Source organism: Paramormyrops kingsleyae, chromosome 23 (genome assembly GCF_048594095.1).
Source record: "Paramormyrops kingsleyae isolate MSU_618 chromosome 23, PKINGS_0.4, whole genome shotgun sequence".
Classification (NCBI taxonomy): domain Eukaryota; kingdom Metazoa; phylum Chordata; class Actinopteri; order Osteoglossiformes; family Mormyridae; genus Paramormyrops; species Paramormyrops kingsleyae.
In genome coordinates this window covers 12,240,552-12,265,288 of record NC_132819.1, presented here as the reverse complement: position 1 = coordinate 12,265,288, position 24,737 = coordinate 12,240,552, and the positions used below count along the sequence as shown (strand labels likewise).

Genomic DNA, 24,737 nt, shown 5'->3' with positions numbered 1-24,737 from the left:
GTGGCCGCGGAGCGAACTAAATGAAAGTTACGCGCTCCTTGCAACTTGGGTTCAGACACCTTCGTCTCGCTTGCGGTATTTATTAAAAACTTCTCAAGGACTCTTTTACAGGACTATTCATGCTGGTTTGGAGGCTCTGCTTCTCCTTCGACATTGGAATAATGTAGTCTTCGCAGCCAAACGGCCGCTATATGATGGGTCAGTGCAGCAGCGTTTAAATTAATAAGAAAACCAGCACTGTTGTAAGAAACAATGGGCAAGCTCAATTCGAAACACGGTAAGAACCGGAGTCTGCGACCCAGTAATAAATTGCATCCTAAAACTACATGCTCAGCATTTTAAAAATTGGAAATTTCTTTGGAATAATTGTTTTTTTATGTTATTCTTTTTTATGAACCACTGGGATAAATAAGCCTGCAAACGCAGGGAAAACCCCGAAGGTGAGAATTATTGAATTGTTACTAACTTAAGAAGCGTATTTGACAGAAAGGCAGTTGGTGTTACAAGCGGATCACTGCTTCTTTCCAGGGGACAGTTTCGTTGCGGGCGCATCGGCGTCCCGGAGAGGCGAGGAGGACAGCGAGGGGCGCAGAGTCAGAGACAAGCAGGTAAGACGGCGGTGCCACCGGCCGCGTCACTGTATGAGGGGATGCGCGGCGACAATGTCTGCCTAAAAACAGATCTTGTGTAAGTGACTGTGGTTTTGACAATTATTACACATTAATATTACGTGAGATTTTTTTTACTACATACCTGACTATTTTAAATTCTGATTTTTTAAAGTTAATTGAAAATGTCCTTATTTTGTCCGCATCCAGTCGTGTTATCGTGTGCATATTTATAATTTATGTTTCATATGCAGTCGTTTTTTTATTGTTTTTTTGCCTTCTTTCCTGCGTTTCTTACGAATGTATTTCGTGTAAGTTTTGAACGAGGTTCGCATTTTTTATTTTCCGCAAGTAGGCCTATAATATCCACCGAACAGTCATCTTGGGTATTTCGTTGTTTTTTTGTGTGTGTGTGGATTTTTTGCTGTCTGCGTGATTGAGATTATCATCCATATTATGAAAAGGCAAATTGTAAAAAATATAACTATACATTGTAATCCTAATAGTAAAGATTGTTAAAATATTAATAATTAAATACAAAACCGCACCGCGTATATGGGATGAGTTTCCACGTGGTTCAGTGATCGCCTACCTAATGAAAATCATTTTGTGGCATACTATGTTATTAATAGTTATACATGCAGTGCAATTATGTAATGAGTTAGGTCAGGGGTCACCAACATGGTGCCCTTGGGCACCAGGATGCCCCCAAGGTCCACATGAGTTGCCCGCGAACCTGTTCTAAAAATAGCACAACTCACCAGTGAGCAGCGTCTAAAATTTTATTTTATCCTGTTGCTATTCTTCTTTAATCACATTTGCATTTATATAGATTTGAAAAATGACAATATCTTAAAAAAAAGCATTTAAAACATGTTTATTATACATGAAGATTAGATAAGTTTAGGAGGGCGTTTCAGACTGGTAGCCCTTCGTATGGCTCAGTACCCGTGAAGTAGCTCTCAGTTTCAAAAAGGTTGGTGACCCCTGAATTAGGCTGTATATTTTATGGCTTTGGTGGAAAGCAAAACAAGTTGAACAAGTTCTTTTTTTAAAAAAAGGAAAACGACTTGTCTATGAGAACATATGAAAATGACAAGCCTGTTTGTTAGATGTGCTGTGTGTGAACCAATCCATTTTCCCTCTTAAAAATAGCACCTTTTGAAAATCTAGGAGGTTCTCTATATCTCTTTATGTAAGTTTGGACCCGCTGTAAGTCCATTCTGCCTACTTGTGGATGTTAATCCAAAAAAAGCAAAATAGCAATAGTTCATGGCAAGCTTTCATCAGACACACACAAAAAGCACTTTCAATGCAAATGTTGTCAGGGATTGTGAATGAGATTGTGATTTTCTCTGTGCTGGAACAGATAACATAATGATTTTCAAGACCCAGAAGTGTTATCCTAAAATAGGGCTGAGAATTGTTTTCCTCTCTCCTAAAAATACATAATTCTATGCAAGGACAGTTGTGCATTGAGCTAAATGAGTACTGGGTGGGGTAGAAGCTGTGAGCTGGTGTGCCGAAGCACCCGGGTCAGAGCCTCTCTTTGCCCAGATCGATGGGCATGATATGGCTCAGTGGGTTAGCACTCTGTGCTCATGATCAGAAGGTTTTCAGTTTGAATCCCTTGGCTGGCAGCATGATTTTACTGCTACACTTCGGGGTGCTGTGTGGTTTAATACTATAGGACACTACAGCTGTGATTGGATGGTTGTAGGTTCAAATCCCACAGTCCGTGGAATGTTTTCACTATTTGGTCCTTGAGCAAGGCCCTTAACTCCCAATTGCCCAGGGATTGTCTGACGCTGCTCTCACAAATGTCCATCGCTTTGGAGAAAAGCATGTGCTAAAAACATTTTTTTTTTAAGTTGGGGGGTGCCTTGATTGGGATTTGGATTGAACCTACTGAATTTCCTGGGCTGGGGATAATCTTGTAAATGAGGCTTCGGGGAATGGAAGGATGGAAATGTCACTGAGGCCAGTCTGCTCTTGACAGTCTGTCCCTACAGCTGTCACACAGGGGACTTGCGTGGACTGCACTTCCCAGCTCACACTCAGCTGGCCCCCCTCACCCTGCCAGGCATCACCCCCGCCTTTCTCTGGCGGCGGAAGTAGAGGTTCATGGATTTCTGGTTCAAGTTACTTGGCATTTGAAGGTCTGGAGTGAAGACTATCCCACGTCCCATTAGTTCCTGCTTTTGTTTCTCGGCTGGGTTTAGACCTCAAGGGGGGTTGGGACATTGGTGGTGGTGGCGGCAGGGGAGGGTTCTGTGATTTGGGCCCCAGGCCAAAAACCTCCTACGAAAATGCTTGTAAACCAGGATAATGACAGGATAACTAGGTGATTAAAACAGTCATTTAAAAGGTAGAGATTTAATCAGAACCAGAGTGATAGAATCTCTTTTTATAGACCTGGGGGGGGGGGGGGGTGGTTGAGGTGATGGTCTGTATGGGCGTAGTGAGGAAGGGGTGTCCAAGGGGCTCAGAGGTTTCTGGAGGTATTTGACTGAGAGGGTCAGTGCGGTGCCACAGCCCAGACACACTGCAAGCAGCGGTGAGATGCACACACCCAACTGAACCGGCGTCAAGGGGGAATCTGCCCTATTTGCACTTTTCTTTTAAACTTTTTGTGAAACTGGTGGATATTTACAGTCCTATTGTACATGGTCTGTTTCATAATGTTAACTTGGCATGTGCAAATTAATGCCATTATTGTTTTTCCGCTATTCCTCTTATGCTAATATATTACCTAAAAAAGATCTTCCAAGACTCTCTGCATGTTTTGTAACAAAAAACAAATGTGTTTTACAACTCACAGGGAAAGGGGTGATTACAAAAACATATTGGCAGTAATATTAGAACAGGAAAGGTTTTATTCTGACAGTACAGAGATTTTCTCCCCTAGGCTGTGGCAGTAAATGATGGATTGAAAGTGGCAGAGATCTGTATTGACCCATGCATTAAACACAATGAATAATTTAGTTTCTTTCGACTCAGTGGGTTGCAAAAATGTTTCTGAATGATTTTATATTCTAAGCCAGTCCTTTGTAACAGCCTTGCAGTAATATCAATTAGAAAAAACATAATCCAAGAATAAAAATACTTGTATTTGCAGTCATTGGACTGTTTGGATTAGTTGGACTGGCTTGTACTTATGTGTCAACATATGTTGCAAATTAAGACTTGATGTCAAAAAAAATGTTTAAAATTGTTGATTAAAGGTGATAGGCCTAAATTACAGTTATTCAAATGATGTCATTCCGATCTTAAATATGTTTTTATGAAGCATAGTTTGGTAACACTTTAGTTACACAGTTACTACTAAAGTGCAAATCGTGGACAAATATAGTAACTGCATGAAATTAAGAACTGTCATAATTGATTAATGAAGAACAAACATGGGATCAGTATTTAACTAACATTTTGTCCCTGGTTAAAAAATACATTAAGTAAGAGTGTAGTACTGCATTATTTTTGTACCGTCATGTAAAATATAACCACAAGTTCTCCTAAAGCGATCGTTGTACCATAACTACAGGGCCCCTGTGCATCTCGTATACGCTGCTCTCTGTCACACTTTATGTGGCTTAGCCACACAGCATGACCCAGGGGCGCCTTGGACAGTGCAAGCGTCTGGTAACCTGCAGACATGCAGCAGGTTTTCAGGCACTTAGTCAGCTAAGATGCCCCAGCCAGCTCCGGTCACGTCTTGCACAGGCACTGCAGTCCCTGTCGTGTGCATAGCTGTCATCTAATGACGTAGCGTCAGCTTAAACCTCTGTCTGCCTCTCCTGCTTAACCTGCCAGAGGTATGTACATCTTTACTCACTGAACAACCTGACAGCTCTTCCTATGATGACATTTTTAATGAAATTCTAAACCAGCTGCAGCTCATAAAGACTGATAGATGACTTATTTTCTGGCAAAAGGCAGGATCTTCACTAGTTCTTTTAGTTGCCTTGATAGGTTTCCAGGGTTTCTATAATTATTCTGTATGAGTATTCATGTATTACGCACCAAAGACTTTCTAGGAAAGCTGCGAGATTGTAACCTTTGCATGCATTTTTCTGATGTCTCATGTTTTTAAGAACTCTCCATTTCACAACATGGAAAATTCCTCTCAAAACACTTCTATGAAATCAAGCCCTGTATACGAGATCAGATAGCAGAAGATGCAACTGTTTTATGAAACAAGGCAGTGTAATCTTGTGCCAAAGCAGTTAGAGTAACATGAATTATTCTACTGAACGTCTAAGACCTTTGTTGAAGGCAAAAAAAAGCCTTCAACCTCTGCAGGTATGTTGGTGAATAGCCCTTTTCTTTGCCCAAGGTTCAGTTATCAGGTAAGATCTGCTGGTCACCAAAGCCAGTTTGTCTCTGAGACATAAAAATGGCTTCTGTTTGGCTGCTAGGCGATTTTTCATTTATTTCAGGTCACTTGTTCATAGTCACATTCTCAGTTGTAGACCTGGTTTGGTCTTCATTGATTGCTGCTCACACGATCCTGCATCTGTACCTTAAAAAGGACATTGCTGCCTTGGAAAGGGAGCAACGTAGGGCTACAAGAATGATTCCTGGTCTTAGAGGAATGTCTTACAGTATGAGGAGAGGTTAGCTGAGCTGAATCTGTTCAGCCTCGAGCAAAGGAGACTAAGGGGGGACATGATCCAGGTATATAAGATTCTAACAGGTCTGGATGCTGTTCAGCCAAATGGCTATTTCAATATTAGTTTAAATACTAGAACTCGTGGCCATAAGTGGAAATTAGTGGGAGAACATTTTAAAATGTGTAGTTAGAGTATGGAATAGTCTTCCTGCTAGTGTAGCACAAGCTAAAACCCTGGGTTCCTTTAAATCAGAGCTAGATAAGATTTTAACAAGTCTGAGCTATTAGCTAAGTTTTCCCCAAACGAGTTTGATGAGCCGAATGGTCTCCTCTCGTTTGTAAATTTCTTATGTTCTTATGTTCTTGGTTTGGAAGCCTGCAGGTCAGGGGTCAGGGGTCAAAGTTGAAAAGTTAGCTTCCAGGAGCAGCTTCCTGTGAATCTGTCAGTATGGGGCCCGGGAGGCTACAGAGACACACAGAGGGTTTGTGCTTTGCAGTGTAATAACATGTATTTTTCCACTGCAGTTGATGTCTTTAATATAGATTTTTGTGGATCTCTCCAAAAGTCAGCAGCACATTGCACGTAGGTTTGCAAAGTTGAAAGAACTTAACGTGCCAACCAGACAGACTGGCATTTCCAGGGAGATGAGTTATGGATACTCAGACGATTCATAGTTTTGTTTTGTCAGGGAGGCTTGCGTAGATAGGATTCCTCAGCTGCCTGGCCTTGACTTCAGAGTGCCGAGAGGTGAGTTATTAGGGATCTCTGATATTACTGGAGCCAAAGTGGAGGTAGAGCAGGAGAGAAGATGAGGGAGCCGGTGAGAGGCCATGGAAAACAAGGATTTGAAGAAGTGAAGAGTGGGCAGATTGGCTCCTGGCCCTCTGGAACAGGTGGCTGAGGGGCATGGATGGGGCGCTGGTCATTCCGGAGCATTCTCTACGTAGAAGGGGCTGTGATACTGAAAGGAACCGTGCGGTAAGATGTTAAAACTGAAAGGAGGTCTTTATTTCAGATGTCTCTGGATTGTGGAAAGACAGAAAAACACAATGTGAGCATGAGATGCCAGTTAAACTAAATTTCTTGTTTAACTTTTGGAGGGAGTTTGAATGTCCATTTTTATTCCATCCCCGCTGCCCTGTGCATTTGTTACTAAATTTAACCGCAAGCATAATTTCCACAGTGCTCACACAGCACCTGCACAGTTAAGCGTTTAACCTTGTTTCTAGTTGAGCCTAAGATGAGCTTTTCCTGTTCACTGGATGTAAGGTGAGCACTTCTTCCAGGCTTTGCTATTTTATGTCTTGATCAATGCCAAGGATTTTTCATGGGGGGAGACTTTGCCCGGGGTGTGACCCCTTTCCCATACTTTTTTGACTCCGGACTGGTCCAATATGATGAAATTCAGTCCCTTCAGTCTTTGCTGTACTGATCTCTCAAATTAAATCTGAGAGTTGAAGCTCCCAGGACAAATAAGGTCTCTGGTCCCTTCAGCCCATAACATACATCTGCACTTCAGTGAAAGGAACTCAGTAATTAAGCAACATTTTCTCTGGAAAACGAGATCCCACTAAGCATTCGGCTAGAGCCTCGAATCAGTCCATTTCACCTCGATCCTGTTTCTCCTGTTCCAACGTGCCCTCCTCAAATGTGAACCGCATTTCCCAGCCGTGTGTTAAAAGGCCGGGCGATTGTACTTTACCTTTCGTCAGCGTCGCCCTCACTGTCAGCCATTCAACATAGTCTGGCGGTCACTGAACCGTGTAACGTGTGTGACTGAACCTGCCCCTCAGCATCGGATGGGGCCGTCAGACTTGTGGGGGGGTGGGGGTCCCGTGGAAAGTGCCTTCAGAAGGAGCAAGGTTGTGAGTGAAAAGCCTCTGGCCGACTTCCAGGACAGCGAGGTCTTTCAGCATGGCTGCATCACACATCTGCTCCTGGTTTGGACTTGATGGTGGGGGGGCGTGGACATGTAGACACTTTGAAACGTGACCCTAATAAGTGTACGTGCATGTGAGGAGCTCAGGGTCTGTTCCTTCGTAGTGCTGTGTGTGCCCACACCACACAGTCTACATGTGTGTGTGTGTGCATGAATGTGTTTTTGCATGTCTGCATTTGTGCATGTATGCATTTGTGCATGTGTGTATTTGTGCTTGAGTTTGCACATATTTGCACGCATATTTCTATATATGTTTGTGCATGCATGTGTTTGTGCATATGTGTATTTCTAAATGTGTGTGTGTTTGTGCATGCTGGTATTTGTGCATGAGTATGTTTCTGCATGCTGGTATTTGTGCATGCGTGTGTTTGTGCATGCGTGTGCGTGGCCCTTTGAAGTTGCTGGCCTGCCGCCAAAGACAGCTTGCTGACGGGACTCATGCTTAGCCGGACGCTGCAGCTGGAATGAGATCCGCCAGGTTAAAAAGACGACATTCATCTCTGCGGCTTTTACACGGACTGCTTAGGCCATCAGGCTGCAGAACACGGCTCCCACGCCCGCCGTCAAACGTGTTGTGCTGCACCCGCACCTGCCGTTTATGGGCTGTACATTTTGGCTGCACTTTGGCCTGCTTGGGGAAGGCGTTCTACACATGTAGCAGAAACATAAAAAACACCTACAGTGAACACAAAGGGAGATTTAAGGCTGCTTACACAATAACACACCCCACACAGTAATGGTGTAGTTAGCTAGCTGTGTGTAGGTACTAGTCATTATTAGTCTCCTTTGAATGCTTTAGCTGGCTTTCATGGGAGTCTGTCGTTCTGCTTTGCTTTGTAAGAGCTCTAAGCTGCAGAAAGAGCAGCAGCCAAAAGGATCCATTCTTCCACTTGATGTATTTTTGGTGCTTTTTTCTATAGCAGGTAATGACTGCTTATTTAGTCATTTTTTCAGTTTTGCCATATAGCATTTTTTAGGCCATTGTGTCTTATTCTTTTTACATTTATACTTGACTTCCATGTCCATGTATCCAATAGTTACAAAATAGAATAGATCCAGTCAAGCCATCAGAGATCTTTCTTGGCTCTTTTCACTTTCACACAATTCCCACAGACATGCAGCATATTAGTCGAGGCCTTTTCATAAGTCTTTGGCGGAACAAAGTCATTTTTAGGATTCTTTGTGGCATCCATGAGGAACTTATAAGAAGATCAGAGTGTGAGTGCGGCATGTGATGATCGTTATTAGCATTTTTCGCCATTTTCTGCTGCCAGATGTTATCAGAGGGAAAAAAACAAGCATCGAGCCATGCTACTGTGATATCATCAGGCACCACAGCATTGTTTATGAAATTCCCAAGTATTGCGACACACAGCATACAGGACTTGTTCAGTGTGAGTGACTTTGCAGTATTAAATGTGAGTAGCTGGTGTGAGATCGATGACCGCAGATATGTGGTGTGATAAGGAAGTCTTCTACGCTATAGTCCCTGAGGCAGAGCCTCAGGTCTGTCTCACAGCGCCCCCTGCAGGTAAGAGGTGAGACTTCAGGAAGGTTTCCTGAAAAGTTTTGAGTCAAGAGCACTTCATTCCCCCAGTGGAATTCCCCGTAAAAAAAGTTCCAGTCAAACTTTCCAGTAGAATTCAGGTAGCACTTTCCGCTGGTCTGGAAAGGATGCTTGATCATTTAAGTAGATTATTGTTTTTTGTACGTACAGTCTGGTCTGTGCTTTGAGTAGACCTACTGATGAGACCACGACCCATTTCATAGCAGCTGATAAGTCTCCCAGTGATTGAGGCTTTGCCCATGGAGTACACTGTTGCTGTAGCAGATGTGACATTGCTCAACAGCCATCAGGATGGAGTTGTATTACTCTGATTCGTGCCTCTCAGATCCGGTACCAATCTTACGTTCCACCAGGCCCTGGCGAATGGCGGTGTTTGGCCTGGAAATCGACTACTCCTTACGATGACATTTTGTTTAATGCATGAAAAACAGAACTGCGCCGACTGCCAGCAGTTAGTGTCAGACGCAGTGAGGCTTTCGCGTTCGTGGACGTGCTGGATGTAGGGAGTAACCCTGCCAGGGGGATGCGGAGGATTCCCTCCTCCGCCATGTGACTCCGCTCGGTCAGAGCGCTGCAGGGCGGCCCGGGGAGGGTTAATGCTGCCGCAGCTTCCCCGCTGTTTATTGCAGCAGGAATTAAAATAGCCGGAGTCCAGGGCTCAGAGCAGACGTTTCTGGCTAGGCCCCCTGGATCCACGTCTGCGTTTGATCTGCCGCTGGGCCCAGCCAAGTCAAACACGGGGAAGCTCAAAAGGTTGTTACATTTTAGGGTGTTTGCTGTGATTCCTCATAAACTCCCAGCTCAGCTCTCTTCCAAAACGGAATTTGTTGCGAGGACCATTCAAAGCCATGTCTGATTTTCATAAATCACGCCTGGACAAGCTCTCGATTAGTGGAACATACAGAAATATCCATCCGCCATCCAATGGTGTCCAATAAATGAGTATCTCACGTGTGTCTCCTGCTCTGCTGATGCCTGAACCTGAATGGTTTGGCCCGTCCCATATAATTTGGAGCTGACCACACATTAACACAGACAGAGAAATGAACACATGTGGCATGTATCTGTACTGTGCTTCACATATTAAAGTCAAGAGACCTTCCCAAGGAAAAGAAAACAGTGAATGGTCGACCGATACCTCTGCCCACTGACTCACTGCTGGAGCTTTGTGGCTCACATCACCAAACGTCCACATCAGAGAGGAACACCCAGGGCATATGTTTTGGATCCAGGGCTTCAGAGTGAGAGTCATGAACATTGCTGGCTTTCAGTTCAGCCCTCTCACTATGTCATTCTCAGCGTTCAGATCTCAGTTTTCAACTTCTAATGGAACCGAGATCATCACTGGATGAAACGAGTTGTTATTGGTTAATATAGTGCAATCCATCACAAGGCATGCACTCACACACAAGCACACACTGTGGGCAAGTTAGAAACTCTGTTCATTTAAGTGCGGGTGCTGTGTATGTTTTTGGATTTTGGGAGGAAGCTTGAGCACCCAGAGAAAAGCCATTCAAACGAGCAAAGAACTTGCAAACTCCACACAGTCTCGGGGGCAGGAATGAAGCCACCAGAGAGAATGTGGTCTCATGTGTTTGCGTTTGTTCATTATATCTGCTGTTACCCTGCTGTGTCCGCTTGCTGTGTTTGTACCGAGTGTCCTAACACCTATCTCACATTTTAGGTAAATTCAGAAGAGAAAGAAACCTGGCAGTAATTGCAAGGGTGTTTTTGCAGGAAGGAAAGGCTGAAAGTGGGTCTTAAGTTTTTAAAGCTTCCTGGATTCAAATGAGGTTTCTTTAAGAGAGGCTTAATACTTCTGGTTTGAAACGTCTCCTCAGTCCATGAAAATGGGGCCATATTAATTTTCGTGTTTAAAAGCAAAGTTTTGTAAGTAGCGCATGGTTCCTTTGAACTGGTTGTTAACAGTGAGTTCATATTACAAACAAAAAGTTTATTGGTATAAGTTTTCTTGCAGCATTTCAGGTTTCATACTTCAAGGCTCTAAATTTCACGTTGTAGTATTTTTTCCTTCATAATCCATTTCTTATGTTTCAAGTCTCTTTTTACTTCATGTATGACAGGCATCTTGGAATACAACTTTTTTTTGAAAGGTGGGTTTGAAAATTTTGAGGCTTTTATAAATATTACTGCTAGATAAGTAATTGTTGAAATGCCTGTGTTCAAACACTCATGAACACAAATGGCTAACAGGTGTCTTTACACATCTGAGTCTGTCCCTGCACTTTGCCGTCAAATAGACTGTGATTTTTGGTGTTTTTAAGACCTTGGTTTTGATTTCTTTTTCTACTTCAGGATTTCCTGAGCAAATAAACTGACTTTTGGAAGATGAGTCTGAGTTAAGATGGATTATTCAGTTTTGCCTTTTTTAACTTCATGAAAACGGTTTCAGCATAATTTGGGACATTTATTATTTTACAGAACATGTTTACCATAAAAAACTGCACACATTTATAGAGCTTGTTCAACAAAAGTTACGGGCACAAACAGAGAAAGAGCTGCACGAGTGAATGCATTGCAGTTATTTATGCAAAATGCTGCATTATTTCTTTTTAAGTGATATAAATGTACATGCAGGCGGCAGACTAACATTTACATAGCAGGACGTGAGAGGCGGAGCCTCCGATTTCCCCAGTCAGATTCTAATTGGATGCTTAGTTAATCTGCCATTCCAAGCTAATTACGTCATAAATGTGAGGACAAGAGGAAACGCATTAACACCATGGGCGAGCCCTCCCAGGTTCCTGTCCCGATTATTGGGTGTTGGCGACAGGGACTACCGCCCGCCCAGTGCAAAAAGTTCTGGCAGGACGTTGGGGCCCAGGACTGGGCCAGCTGCTTCCCGCTCTGGCCCCCTGCCCCCCCCCCCCCGGGGCCCAGCCCCTGTCCCCAGTTCCACGGCCCGTTACATCTGAAAGCGGTTAGACTCTGAAATGGACTGGCAGCTTCAAACGCCAGGCTGGCGCACCTCCTCCAGCACAGCGAATTCCTCGCAGATGGGGAACAGCACAGTCTCAGCCTTTGTTACCCAATCCCACGCCTCCGCACCCCAGGCAAGTAAATAAATAAATAAGCGAGTATGGCCACTGAGCCCCCGCCAGATGTGGACAGCCATTGCCCCCCCCCCATTCCCGCATTTTATTGCTTGATAACGGCGCCACGGTTCCTGCCCCCTCATGTTCGCCATCAGCTCTGGACCCCAGCCTGCCGTAACCCCTGTCCGACTTCAGGTTCTCTGCCTGAGGTTCTCTGCCTGAGGTTCTGTGCCTGAGGTGCTCTGCACCCACGTCTCTGTGTTTGGTGTCCATCTTTAATGTCAACATCCTGCAGCTTCACTTCACCGCAGGGGGGTGCTGAGGACCCTGGAAGGGGGGAGGGGGGGCATAAAGGCTCTGACATGGCATGAAAGGCTCCAGTGTTTCCCTGAAAGAAGTCCCCTTGTCTCGTTTCTTTCCACAGGCCCCTGTGCTTCAAAGGCTGTGGCTAGTCGTTTGTGGGGCGTTTTTGGGCAGCATGTTTACCCAGAGGGTAATTAAAAATAAACAGCAAGCCTGCTGCCTCTGGAGGTATAGGAAAGTCTGTAGTGCCCACCCGTCTGCCGCCATGAAGAGCAGGCAGGTGGGGGCCTTTCGGCATGTTTATTAGGAAGGGATTCTCTCTGCTGCCCCTATAGTGCTGTGATTCTGCTCCTTCCTGATCTCCTCCTAGGCCCACTGTGATCTTGCTCCTTCCTGATCTCCTCTCAGGCCTACTGAGGACCTGCTCGTTCCTAATCATCTCCAAGGTGTGGACCTTATTCATCATGATGTCATTCTCTTAGTTCTTGAAGAACTTGTAAGTGCACAAAGTGTAACTGGGAAATAAGACCGGAATCAGATGAAAGATGAAATTTGTGCCGGAACATGACCAGGTATTTCCATCCTGCTGCAGCTTGGCAGGATGGGCTACGCTCGGCTTCAGCGGGCAGCGGGTTTCATGGCCGCTCACACGTGTGCTTTTTGCGCCCCTGTACCCACACTCACAGCTGCCCTGTGCTCCGTGGCACTTCATGCACCATTAGCTGCAAATATGCTTCTTTCCCCAATAACTGCTTTTCTTATCTATGGCAGCCATGTGTAACTACTGTGAGGCAGTGATCTGTAACCAGTATGTCCTGGGAACCGGGGAGTTGGTGTGGAAGCCTGCTTTCTGTCTGCCAGCGCCCCACAGATGACTCTGTACCCCATTCCTTCCCCTGATAGCGTTCCAGTATGCCACCACTGGTAACGCTCTGGTATCCCATTCCCCCTACTGGTCATGTTTCTGTCTCCCCTTCCCACCTTTGCCAGAACTGATGAGCCAGGGCTCCAGGACTTGGAGGGTAACTTGGGGAATTTCAGGTGGGGGCCAGAAGTGGGGGTGCATTCCTGTCAGGGGCGAACAGCTCCTCAGCTCAGCGTGACAGCGAGGTTCACAGGAAGTGACTGAGCCCCCGCTGGGGGAAACGGCTTATGAAGGGGGGGTTCTGTAACAAAGCCTGAACAAACCAGCCATAAATGCTGGTGAGTCAGCCAGCCGGGAAGCTGTTTCTCTCAAGAAGCATGTAGCAAGTGACTGCTTTTATAGGACAGAACCAGGCTTCATTGGTGTGTGTGTGTGTGTGTGTGTTCAAATGTCCTCCACAGTGTATTAAGAATCTGTTATTTTGACATTGTTGGGACCATCTCTCAGGTCCCCAAAAAGATCTCTGAATGCAATCAAAAAACTAAAAATTGCGAAAGTCTCGTATTTTGTTTGGTTACTCTTGGTTAAGGTTATGGCTGAGTGGTGGTTAAGGTTGTCATGTTGGGATTAGAGTGTTCCCCATAGAAATGAATGGAAAGTCCCCACAAAGATATAATTACAAACCTGTGTGTGTGTGTGCATGCGACATGTACGTGTTTGTGTGTGTGTGTGTGTGTGTGTGTGTGTGTGTGTGCATAGAAATGAATGAGTGGTCTCCATAAAGATATGTTTACCCAACATGTGCGTGTGTGTGTGTGTATGTGTGTGCATGCGCATGTGTACACGTGTGTGTATGTGTGTTGATTATGTGAAGCATCTTGGCTGGAAAAAAGGTAGCGAAGGACCTTCCGTTTAGTTAAAACATTTTAAAACATCTTACATTAACATCCACACTCCGCTTGCCATAAACATAGTGACTCATACCAAAGGACATTTTTTGGGGAATAAAAAATAATGTGAATGATAGTTTTCTGCGTTTCCGCATGCAGGGTGAGGAGTGAGAGTGTTTAGGGGGGCTGCTGATGTCCCACAGGACAGTGGTGCCACATCACAGAACAACAGGTTCATGTCTTATAGACTGGAGCTGCTGGTAATTCTGCCCCCTTCTGGGGCCACAGAGGACGGACTTGGGATTGTGTCCGATTCATGAATATCGGTTCCTGAGCTACACGTCTCTGTCCCAGGATGACAGGCGCCATTCAAGGAACAGCCCTTATGGGGCAGCAAACTATCGCAGAGTGCACTCGCCCACCATTCTCACACACTCGCACACCATTCTAACACACTCACACACCATTCTCACACACTCGCCCACCATTCTCACACACCATTCTCACACACTCACACACCACTCTCACACACTCACACACCATTCTCACACACTCGCACACCATTCTCACACACTCGCCCACCATTCTCACACACTCGCACACCATTCTCACACACTCGCCCACCATTCTCACACACTCGCACACCATTCTCACACACTCGCCCACCATTCTCACACACTCGCCCACCATTCTCACACACTCGCACACCATTCTCACACACGATTCACACCTACGGGCAATGTAGTGATGCCAGAGAGCTTAAGCATGTTTTTGGACTGTGGGGGGGGGGGACACATGGCGACCTGGGAAGAACATGCAAACTCCGTAGGTGGAGCCCTGGCAGGGGCTGAAACGCTGGTCCCAGAGGTGTGAGGCAACAGTGCTGACCACTGCAGTACCAGCATGAAGATCATTTCAACTTAATTTTCTTTGACTGCCTAAGACTTGTGTACAGTGCTGTATATGAGCTGGGGTTTGCATCAGTGCTGCTATGGAGGCTGCAAACAGCCGCTTTGCAGGGCAGCTGGAGCCCGTTCAGTGGGAGAGACTCTGCTGTGCTGCCTGAGGTGGTGGAATCAGGCAGCCCCTCAGCATACTGTACTACAAATTGAATAAAAGCACAAAAAAATAACGGGATAAAAATAAATAGTGGCTCTCTTGACATGGGCTACTGAAGCATGTCAAGGAAATCGATTCGCTGGAAACCTGCAATTTTCTTCATGGTTTACAGGATTTGCGGCGATTTGCAGAAAGCGAAGCACACACACACACACACACACACACACACACACGCGCGCCCCTTCGCTCGGGCGGCCGAGGAGCTCCGCAGGGCTGCATTGCTAACAGTCCCTCCCTAATATCAGCCATGCAGAGCGGCGCCCCCGGTGGCCGCCGGACGCTTCTTCAGCACCGATGGCTAATTAAGAGCTGAGTTTGGCAAACCCCACCTTCTAGCTCCTCCCCCCTCCAGCCCCTCCAGCACTCCCTCTCCCAGCCACAGCACCACATCCCCCCCCCCCCCAAAAAAAATCTCACATCTGGTTTTGTGTGCAAGGCCAGGTCTCCCCTGGAATTAAGGGCTTTTGTTTCCAAGCCGTTTCACTCCTCCAGTAACTCTGAGCTGTAATGAAGACGGCGTTTGCTTATTTAAAGGGCCGCTCCCCCCTCTCCCCTATACCACATCCAGGCTCAGGACAATGCTCCTTTTTTCCTGAGCAGCTTCTGAAGCCTATTTCCTCAGTGGTCACAGAGAGTATGGAATCACCCACTGCCCCCCGAATCTCGACTGGGAGCCAGGCTGCCTGAGCCGTGCCTGTTACCCGCAGCCTCCCAGTACCCAGTAGATTCTTCCAGCAGCCTGTTATGGAACCTTCACACCCTCCCTCAGCTTCAAAGTTTGCTATAAAAAAAAAAAAAAAACCCGGGCAGGAATATCGCCCATTTGGATGTCAGCTCCATGTACCCTCCAGTATGTTTCAAGGGTGCAGCCAGTGGTGCCTCAGTTTGCAAAGCATTGTGGGATATTATATATGAGCCACTGACCTGCAGGCAAACAGGCCTCATTCACAGCATCTTCCACAGCCACACTGCACCGCCAGTGTAACTGACTGACATCATATCCTGGATTTTCTTCAGCTAATTGTCTGGGTGACACTCTCTTCCTGTCAGACCCTCTTCTGAGGCTATGGTAACGTTAAGCAGCATGGGGGCACCATCACCCCCCCCCCCCCCCCCTCACTGTAAACACTGCTATTGGCTGCTCTTGTACTTGTGCAACAAAACACTGTCATAAAAAGTAAAAGCAAATAAAAACCGGCCGATAATGATAATGAAAGAAAATGTCCCATAGAGCTTAATGGAAGCTGACTCCTGCTAAGCAGATTTCATCATACGCCGTAACGAAAAGGAAATGTGGACTTAAAGGGACGGAAGGCTTAGTGGAAGATCCCGTCCCAGTTATGCCTTTAAGGGAGCAATTGTCAATATCTTTAGCAGCTGTAAGGCTCTTTGGAGCGGGAATAAAAAGTTCACAGCTCAGGTCATGTTCATTTGTAAGAATTCATAAACAGCACTTCCATTTGACATTGTGATGACGCCACAATGCAGAGACCCACAGTGTCCAAAGACGCTCATTTGCAGCATGATTGAAGTCTGTTGTACCTTTATATTCCTGCAAGATTGGGCAAAAAAGTGACTATTCTTGTTGGGGGGGGGGGGGGGGGGGGGGTCAGCCCGGCCCCGCCCCCCCGGGATGGAGCCCCCTTGCTTGTCCTCCCAGATCAGCATGTTGCCCGGGCAGGATGTCAGGTGAGAGGAAGTGAGGGGGAACAAAGCAGGGCTGTGTTCTGGAGCACTGGTGGGTTGGGGGATGGGGGGAGGGTTCATGTCACTGGGCCTCCCCACCCCCACTAGTAACCTTACGCCACATGAAAGGCAGGCAGGCAGGCGGCTGGAGGCTGCGGAGGCGCCTTGGCAGTGTGGCCCCATGGAGCCCGGATGCCGTCAACATGCCACCCTCCCCTGGCCCTTTGTTCTTCGCTCGTCTGTCAGGGAGCCCCCTGACCCCCCATTTGTTTACCTGAGGATTGCGACGCATCAAATGCCTTTTTTTTTTTTGCAGTTACGATATTTTTATTACTGTCTTGCTGCTACAGATCTGGAAGCATAAAAGCTTTTGCTGACTGCGGGACCTCGTGTGATTTGCTTGTTTCTCGATGTTGGTGACCCCCCCCTCCCAGGGCCGCCGGTGTTTTCCTTCTGCATGTTCTGACCTTTGGATGCTGTCGTGCATTTTTTTTCTTCCTTTAAGCGATAAGGGGCGGAGATAAAGCCCTCGGCTGATGCCCAGGAACTCTTGTGGTGAGCAGATCCGGAGCAGATATCCACTGTCTGGTGGGAGATTTGGGCGACACGGTCGTGTAGGGGGCTGCGGTTTGGGTGGGGGGACACAGGTGTGTGGCTTCAAATCAAGGAAACACACGTGGCTTATTAACAACAACAAAACAAAGGAAATGATGCTCTCAGACTGGGCTCTTTAAGCTGCGGCCATAATGGCTCTTAGGTAATGAAACATTAAGCTCATTAAGCCGGTGGAATGTGCGTTTGGACTCCCTGGAACAGCCCTGCGGCTGGTGTGGTTTATAGGCAGGGGAGCACACGTGACCCAGCCCTCTGGGTTTATGGTGTGGGGGGGCACAGAGCTGGCAGCCATGCCCGCCGCCCGTGTGATGGGCAGACCTGCTCTGCCCACGGACTCGTCGGCCCGGGCCCCCCCTCCAGCTGATGGTGGGGGTGTCGATAACTCACACGCCACCCACCGAGAGGGACCCGCAGGTGCACTCTTGCTCACTCTCTCACGGCGTACAGATGCTGGCCGAGCCTCGGGTTTCGGATGGGGAGAGACGGCACGGACAGATGCCGTCCTGTAGGGGGCGCGTTTGGGCCGTAACGCTGATCTGTAGTGAGTCCGGTGGATGTGGATCTGCTGGCTTGGTGCCGGGGTCTCTTCACCCCACAGGTGCAGACTGCGAAACGTAACCCCTGGCTTTTGCTCAGAATCCACGCAGATCCCAGCTCAGGTGCTGCTTGGACCACTGCCTGTGGGGTCCTGACTCTGAAACTTGTTCACTACTGATTCTTCCTGGCGCCCTGGCCTCACTGCTGACTCACACGCACCAGGCCTTGCTCTCCGCTGGTGGCCGGGGTCGAGTATCTCCCCAAAGTCTCTCCAAGCAGGAAGTATCACTTCTCCAGTAACTGGCCTTCCAGGTCCCAGTGTTGTTGTTACACTGGAAAGAGGAAAGGGAGGGAACTCAGGGACACAGTAGGTCAGGTATTTGGGTGCCTTCAAAGTCAGGCTTCTCTATTTTGCTTTCATCAATCACTAAACCCTTGAGAGGCCATGCAAAGGATCATGGGACTTCCCACAGGCGAGCTGATAATAAAACGATTTGCATAAGCAAGTGGGGTATGCTGGAAGCCAGAATTGTAATTTACTCAGCATATGTCTGTAGTTTTGGCCAAGGGGCTATATACATTTAAGACAATAATTTTAGCATTCAGTATTATAGTACAAAGCACTAAATTAAAGCTGAGTGTTTGAGGAACCACATTATCTTAATAGCAGTAGCAGTGGGAGTTATGGTAGCCGGACAGTAGAAGTTTTGTTTCGTAATAGTTGTAATATCCTGTAGTTATAATAATTGTTGCCGTGGCACCGCTACTTTTAGGAGCTGTTGTGTGTTAGTGGGTGCAGTAATGGTAGTTGGTGTGTGGTGTTGGTGGTGCTCGTGATCTCAGAGCCTCTTTGTGAGAGTCCGTTATGGAGACATAATGATCCACAGAGACTGATAGGGAGCATATGGCAGTCTTGGATGTCTGTCGAAGCTGGAGCTCACTTTAAAGCTTTGGCTGCAGCAGTGATCTTTTGACCCAGACAGTGCACTGCAGATGTTCAAAGCCTCCCGGTCTCCTCATCTCCCGGCCCACTCGGGGCAAAGTGCCTTCCCTGTCACTGTTTGTTTATTCTGCTTCTCTCTCTCTCTCTCTCTCTCAAAAACACACACTTGCTCTCTTTCCAGGATCTAAGCAAACAGCTGAGGGATGGGGGGCAGTTTGCAGGCCATGACTGTCCCCTAGAGGGTAAGTACAAACCTGTAGCTTCCGATTTCGGGGAGCAGTCGGATTGTTGTTTTGTTGTGAAATCCTATATTAGTTTCTCAGACCTTCTCTGCTCTTTCAGTTATACGAGTTTTGTATCTTCTTCTCAATTTACATATGTATTTGTATAAACTACATCACCCTGGTACAGATCTGTGTGTGAACCAGCAGAGATGAATCTCGATGTGGTTCACAGTGGCGATGCGGCCGGAGAAAGGGGAGAGGAGTGACAGCTACCCACCGTACCTCCATTCAGATGACGGAGGACGCCACCCACCACGGGACCTGAGCAAATGTTCTGTGAAAAAGGGCACCAACTTGGATGTAAGAGCATTACTACCACCCCAGCTGTCAAATAATGACACAAGAACGCTTGGCAAATTTCTCAAATGTCCAACACTATAGGCAATTTAGAGACACCATTAGCCTAACCGCAGGTCTTTGGACTGTGGGGGGAGACTGGAGTACCCAGGGACATGGGGAGAACACAGAGACTCCACAGACACAGATTCGAACCCCAGACTCTGGGGGTGTGAGGCCCCTTCGCCTCCCCTCCATCCTACTCAGTCAGACTGAGACGTGCATTTTTGTCTCACAACAAAAGAAAAACTAATTGGTGAATATAAGAGGAAGACTCTGGAGTCAGTGTGTCAGGCATTAAAGTTACGCAGCGTGACGCTGCTCTCGGGTGTGCTGCCATTGGAAGTGTGTCACAGGGGAATGCGTCTCTCCCGTTTCCATGGCAACAGGAAACGGAGTACGACGCCGTGTTGGAGGACGACAGTCGGCAGGAGTGGGTTTTCACCCTCTATGACTTTGACAACAGCGGCAGAGTTACCAAAGAGGTGATGAGTCGGCTTTAAGCGGGTTGACAGAACAAAAGAGAGTCTGAGTGGAATGGCTGGTCCGCTAGAAGCCTGATGTCAGCCTGATACGTGTCTGTGCGTCTGTGGGGCTGCATGTGTGCCTGTGTGTCTGCGTCTGCATGTCTGTGTTTCTGTGTGTCTGCGAGTGCGTCCGTGTGTCTGCATGTGCATCCGTGTGTCTGCATGTGCATCCGTGTGTCTGCGTGTCCGTGTCTGTGAGTCTGCATGTGTGTCCATGCGCTTGTGCTTGTGCCTGCAGGACATGTCCAGCCTGATGCACACCATCTACGACGTGGTGGACGCCTCCCTCAGCCACCCGCCCAGCAGCCACTGCAAGACGCTGCGCGTGAAGCTGACCGTGACCCCCTCGCCCGGCGTCCGCCGCAGGGAGCCCTGCAGCACCGGCACAGGTCCGCAGTGCACAGCGCTGCCACTGGCTCACACTGCTCTGCATGCGGTGGGGGGGGGGGCAACTCTGTCTTCAGCATGAGAGACTGGGGTTCAAGTCCCGCCACAGAGTGCCTACAGACAGCAAACGCCAATGTACACCTACTGCATATATCCAGATGTTCATTATACACCCCTCCATTGCTCATTGCTGCACTCACTCTTCACTCTTTGTAATATGCTAACTTTGCATTATGATGTCACACCTTTTTCATGTCAGTCATCATGTTATGGATAAACGGGACCAGAAGCTACTGTACAAGTCAAAGTTTATACCCTATAGAGTAAAAACTGAGCATAATAAGGAGGGGATGGGGGGTTGTAACCCCCAAATGATCAAAACTGGGCAGTACAACCCCCTAGCCAGGATGGAGACCTCAACCCCCCCCAGTATTCAACCCAAAGTTAAGCCCTTGAGGCAGAGTAATGTCACTCTCTGTTATTATGGAATAAGTAACATCATCATGTGATGAAGGAACATCCGTTAATCATTGGAGCGTGGTGGTTCCCCGCTGCCTTTGGGATCTCTCTGCTCTCCCTCACTGACTTCAGCACCCCCCCCACCCCCCCTTAGATGGAGACGTGGGGCGCTGTCGAGCTGAGGACCACCTGGACAGCGGACGCTGCTCCGACCGCCGGCACTCGGCCTTCTTCAGGTCAGCAGGAGTTTCTGCGGTCGTCACTGGGTTCAGCTCTTGCTCTACTGATTACTGCATCAGTCAGAATCCTGTTGGCGTGTTGGAATATTCATGCTGTCTCAGAGGGAGCTGAACTCGCAGGCAGAGCTGTCAGTGGCCTGCATAATGTCATGTGATGCCTGGATCATGTGTGGATGTTGCCCCTTAGCTCATCATTTGCGTACATGTCTATGTTTCACCAAAATTCAATGGAAAAACCACTGGCTTTTGGACGAAATTCTTTATGATACGCACACTCACTGCCTCTGGTGATTGCAGACACACACTCACTGCCTCTACTCATTGCAGACACACACTCACTGCCTCTGCTCATTGCAGACGCACACTCACTGCCTCTACTCATTGCAGACGGACACTCACTGTCTCTGCTCATTGCAGACGCACACTCACTGTCTCTGCTCATTGCAGACGCACACTCACTGCCTCTGCTCATTGCAGACGGACACTCACTGCCTCTACTCATTGCAGACGGACACTCACTGCCTCTACTCATTGCAGACGGACACTCACTGCCTCTGCTGATTGCAGGGGTCACAGTGTCGACTCGCCCGTGAGCCCAGAAGGGAAGCACTACTGCGTGGATGAGAACACTGAGAGGAGGAACCACTACCTGGACCTGGCTGGGATAGAGAACTACACCTCCAGGTTTGAAGGAGGTAAGCCAGCCGTGGCCTGTGATGCCCATTAGTCTGGCAGAGGAAACTCCAAGTGACTCTGGATTTTTATAAAGAATCAATATTTGATCCAGTGCTTTGCATGTGTGCTGTACTAGAAGATGAAAAATAACATTTTATGGACAGACTGACGCTCCTGCGAATGTCTGATGGTGTGTAAGTAGATGCTAAAGTGGAGCTCATGTATGCAGTGGAAGTGGAGAAAGGAGGAAAGATGTGTTGGGCCCAATTATGTGATCACCAGCCCTCCCCCCACAGAGACCCCTCACCCACAGACCCAGCAGGAGCAGCACGGGCAGCCCCCTCATCCTGCCCCCCAGCGCCGCTCACACCTCCTAGGCGACAGCTGCCCCAGCGCGGAGCCCCAGAGGGGCCTGGCCCAGTTCCTGCGGTCACCCAGGGGGAGCTCCAAATCGACCGGCGGGGGGGGGCGACCAGCCAGGTGCCACAGTCACCACGGGCCACAGGGGGGCGGCCCAGCCCCCAGGCACCACTCCCCCCAGCGGCCGCAGCCTCACCCCCTGCAGCACAGCCACAGCCGGAGGCTCCGTGCCAGGGCCAAAGAGGCCCCCTCCCCCGGCAGGCAGCCCCCCCAGCACAGGCTGGAGCGCGAGCCACCGGCCGTCTTTCCCAGCAGCCCCAGCATCCCGGTGGCCCAGCGTCACGAGCACCACCACCACCACGAACACCACCACCACCACCATTACCACCACTACCCCCATACATGAGCCCCCACGGGCTCCATCAACAGGTCGCCTCGCCCTTCTGCTCATGACCGTCCTCCATGCTGCTCAGGATCAGCCATTACGTACCGGGAAGGTGATTTTCTGCCTAATAATGTAAATCAGAAGGAGATGGTGTTGTTCTCCAAAGGGCTGTCCTGTTTTCAGAAAAAGGCTCCGCTGTTCAGTAATACCAGAGGAACTCTCTCTCTGTCTCCTTTAGCACACAGTCGTGTTCCGTGCAGCAAATGTAATGTCATGTCTCTTGGTTTGGCTTTTAAAGTGACCGGAGGAAATGTAATTCAGCGTGGGTTCCAGTTCTGTGGATGCTGGTGTGAGTGGAGCTATGTCTGTTGAAGCGTGTTATGTTAATTCGTATGATGTGACTGCTAAAATGAGTGGCGCTTTATGTGACGTCGTGACTGGGTAGGTGGTGATTTGTGTGATGTGGCAGTGTGGGTGGAGCTATGTGTGACATCATGATTACATCAGTGTCGATTTGTGTTGTGTGGTGAAGCTTGGTGTGATGTCACGTTGCTGTTGATCTGGCCAAGGAAACCATGGGACTGTAATCAGATCCAAGTCCCAAAAGCTGCTAAAAGAGTTTTATCTTTGCTTTTTCTGTGGAAACGTGAGAAAAACACTTGAAGTGTTTGAGTGAAAAGTTACAGCATTTCTTTCTTTTATCAAACAGTTTGTGACTGCATGAATGTTAAAAGCGGGCGCTGTCTGACGTATCAGATCGCATACTGCACACTTTGCTTGTAGGAAACTTGCCTACTGGTCTTTTAAGCGTCTGCTGCTACAGTTAAGCGGCGTGTGCGTTTGAAGTTTCTACGCTAAACGTTTTGCACTGCAGGTAATACAAGCCAAACACGCCCAAATTAGCAATTCGATATCTTATTTTAAGGTTAATCTCTATGGTATATTATAATATTATCCAGCTACAAATTAACTTTGGCTAGCAGACACGTCTAATTCATTAGGGAAGATACTACAGGCATTCATTGGTAGTACAAAAGTCAATATACAGAAAGTAATTTAACAAAAGGTAAATCACTTGTATTTTATACAAATTCGTAAACTACTGCGTTTTTATTTTCCTTTAGTTACTCTTCTCGGTCGCGGAGCACGTTTGGTTTGATGTGACCCGTGATTTTTAGAAATTTTACTATGACACTATGGTTTTTTAAATATAGTGCCTTTGGATAACCTCATCAGCCTCAACACATGCCGGAAACCTGACAACACGTTGTCAGTCTGAAAGCCTTGCTCCTCTTACTGGGGGCTTGTGGAAAGAAACGCGGCTAAAGCTCCGGCTTCGCGCCCCGTGACGCCGATCGGCGGGCTGCTCTCTCCCGTCGGCTCTCCGCAGTGTAACTGATATCGGATGCTGTATCACTCAGATGTATGTCGATGTACTATCTGCGTTCCGCATTGTCTTCTGTCTGCTCTAGATGTCATATACTCTGCATGGCATATCTTTTGTGCTAAATGATCAATATTGATTTAAAATGATTGAGTTTAAAATTGGAATTGATTCGAAATATCTTAGGTTAACGTATATGTTAGATGGGTGTACATTTGTTATACACACCTTTAGTGTCTCTGAGTCTGTATCTGTTAACAATTGTCTCAGCTCCGACTAAGTAAAACCCTCCCTGACTCCCGTCCGTCGGTCTGGCGAATCGATCGTCACCGGCCAGTACTGTTAGGCGCCCTGGCCGCCGACATGGCAGGCGCAGGTGGAGCCGTGTGTGCGGATGCTGTCCCGCTCTGGGGGGCCACTCCCGCGCCCGACGGACTCTACAATGTCCCCTCAGGATTTCGTTCTTAGAATTTCTTTTCACCACTGCTATGTTTAAAAACATACGATCTTTGTGTATAAAATCTGTATAAATATACATATATTGCAGTATGCAATGTATAATGTGTATCTATTAATGTTTTTACATATGCATGTGTTATGTTTCATTTTATATATTGTAATAAATTCGTATTTTCTATTGAAAGTGCCGTTACATTTACCTGGCAGATATTTACTTGCGGGGCGGCATGGTGGCGCATTGGCTCCGGGACCTGGGTTCAAGTGTCCGTCATGGTTCCGTGTGGCTGTGTCGTCGTCGGAGGGGGGGTTCCTTTAGGTACTCTGGTTTCCCCACGGTCTAAAAACATGCTGAGGTTATTCGGAGTTAACAAATTGCCTATCGGTACACATGTGTGAGGGTACCCTGCCATGGGTTGGCGCCCCATCCTGGGTTGTTGCCTGCATTACGCCATAGGCTCTAGATGCCCCGCGACCCGGAACAGGGCAAGCGGCTTCAGGAAAAGG

At 47.6% G+C, this 24,737-nt stretch overlaps 1 protein-coding gene across 2 annotated transcripts; it reads left to right on the top strand.

The window, feature by feature from the left end:
• LOC111834106 (protein naked cuticle homolog 2-like) lies at window positions 1-24,417 on the top strand. 2 transcript variants are annotated; one of them, XM_023793053.2, is made up of 10 exons: window positions 1-277; window positions 414-440; window positions 529-608; window positions 18,920-18,980; window positions 19,195-19,322; window positions 19,748-19,843; window positions 20,124-20,274; window positions 20,886-20,967; window positions 21,538-21,665; window positions 21,942-24,417. In XM_023793053.2, the coding sequence occupies exons 1-10, from the start codon at window positions 253-255 to the stop codon at window positions 22,409-22,411; spliced, it is 1,248 nt and encodes a 415-aa protein (XP_023648821.2). In that variant the 5' UTR covers window positions 1-252; the 3' UTR covers window positions 22,412-24,417. The 2 variants fall into 2 exon arrangements, with proteins under 2 accessions (XP_023648821.2, XP_072561852.1); XM_072705751.1 differs by lacking the exons at window positions 1-277; window positions 414-440 and having other exon boundaries at window positions 600-687.
• Window positions 24,418-24,737: the final 320 nt, after the last annotated feature.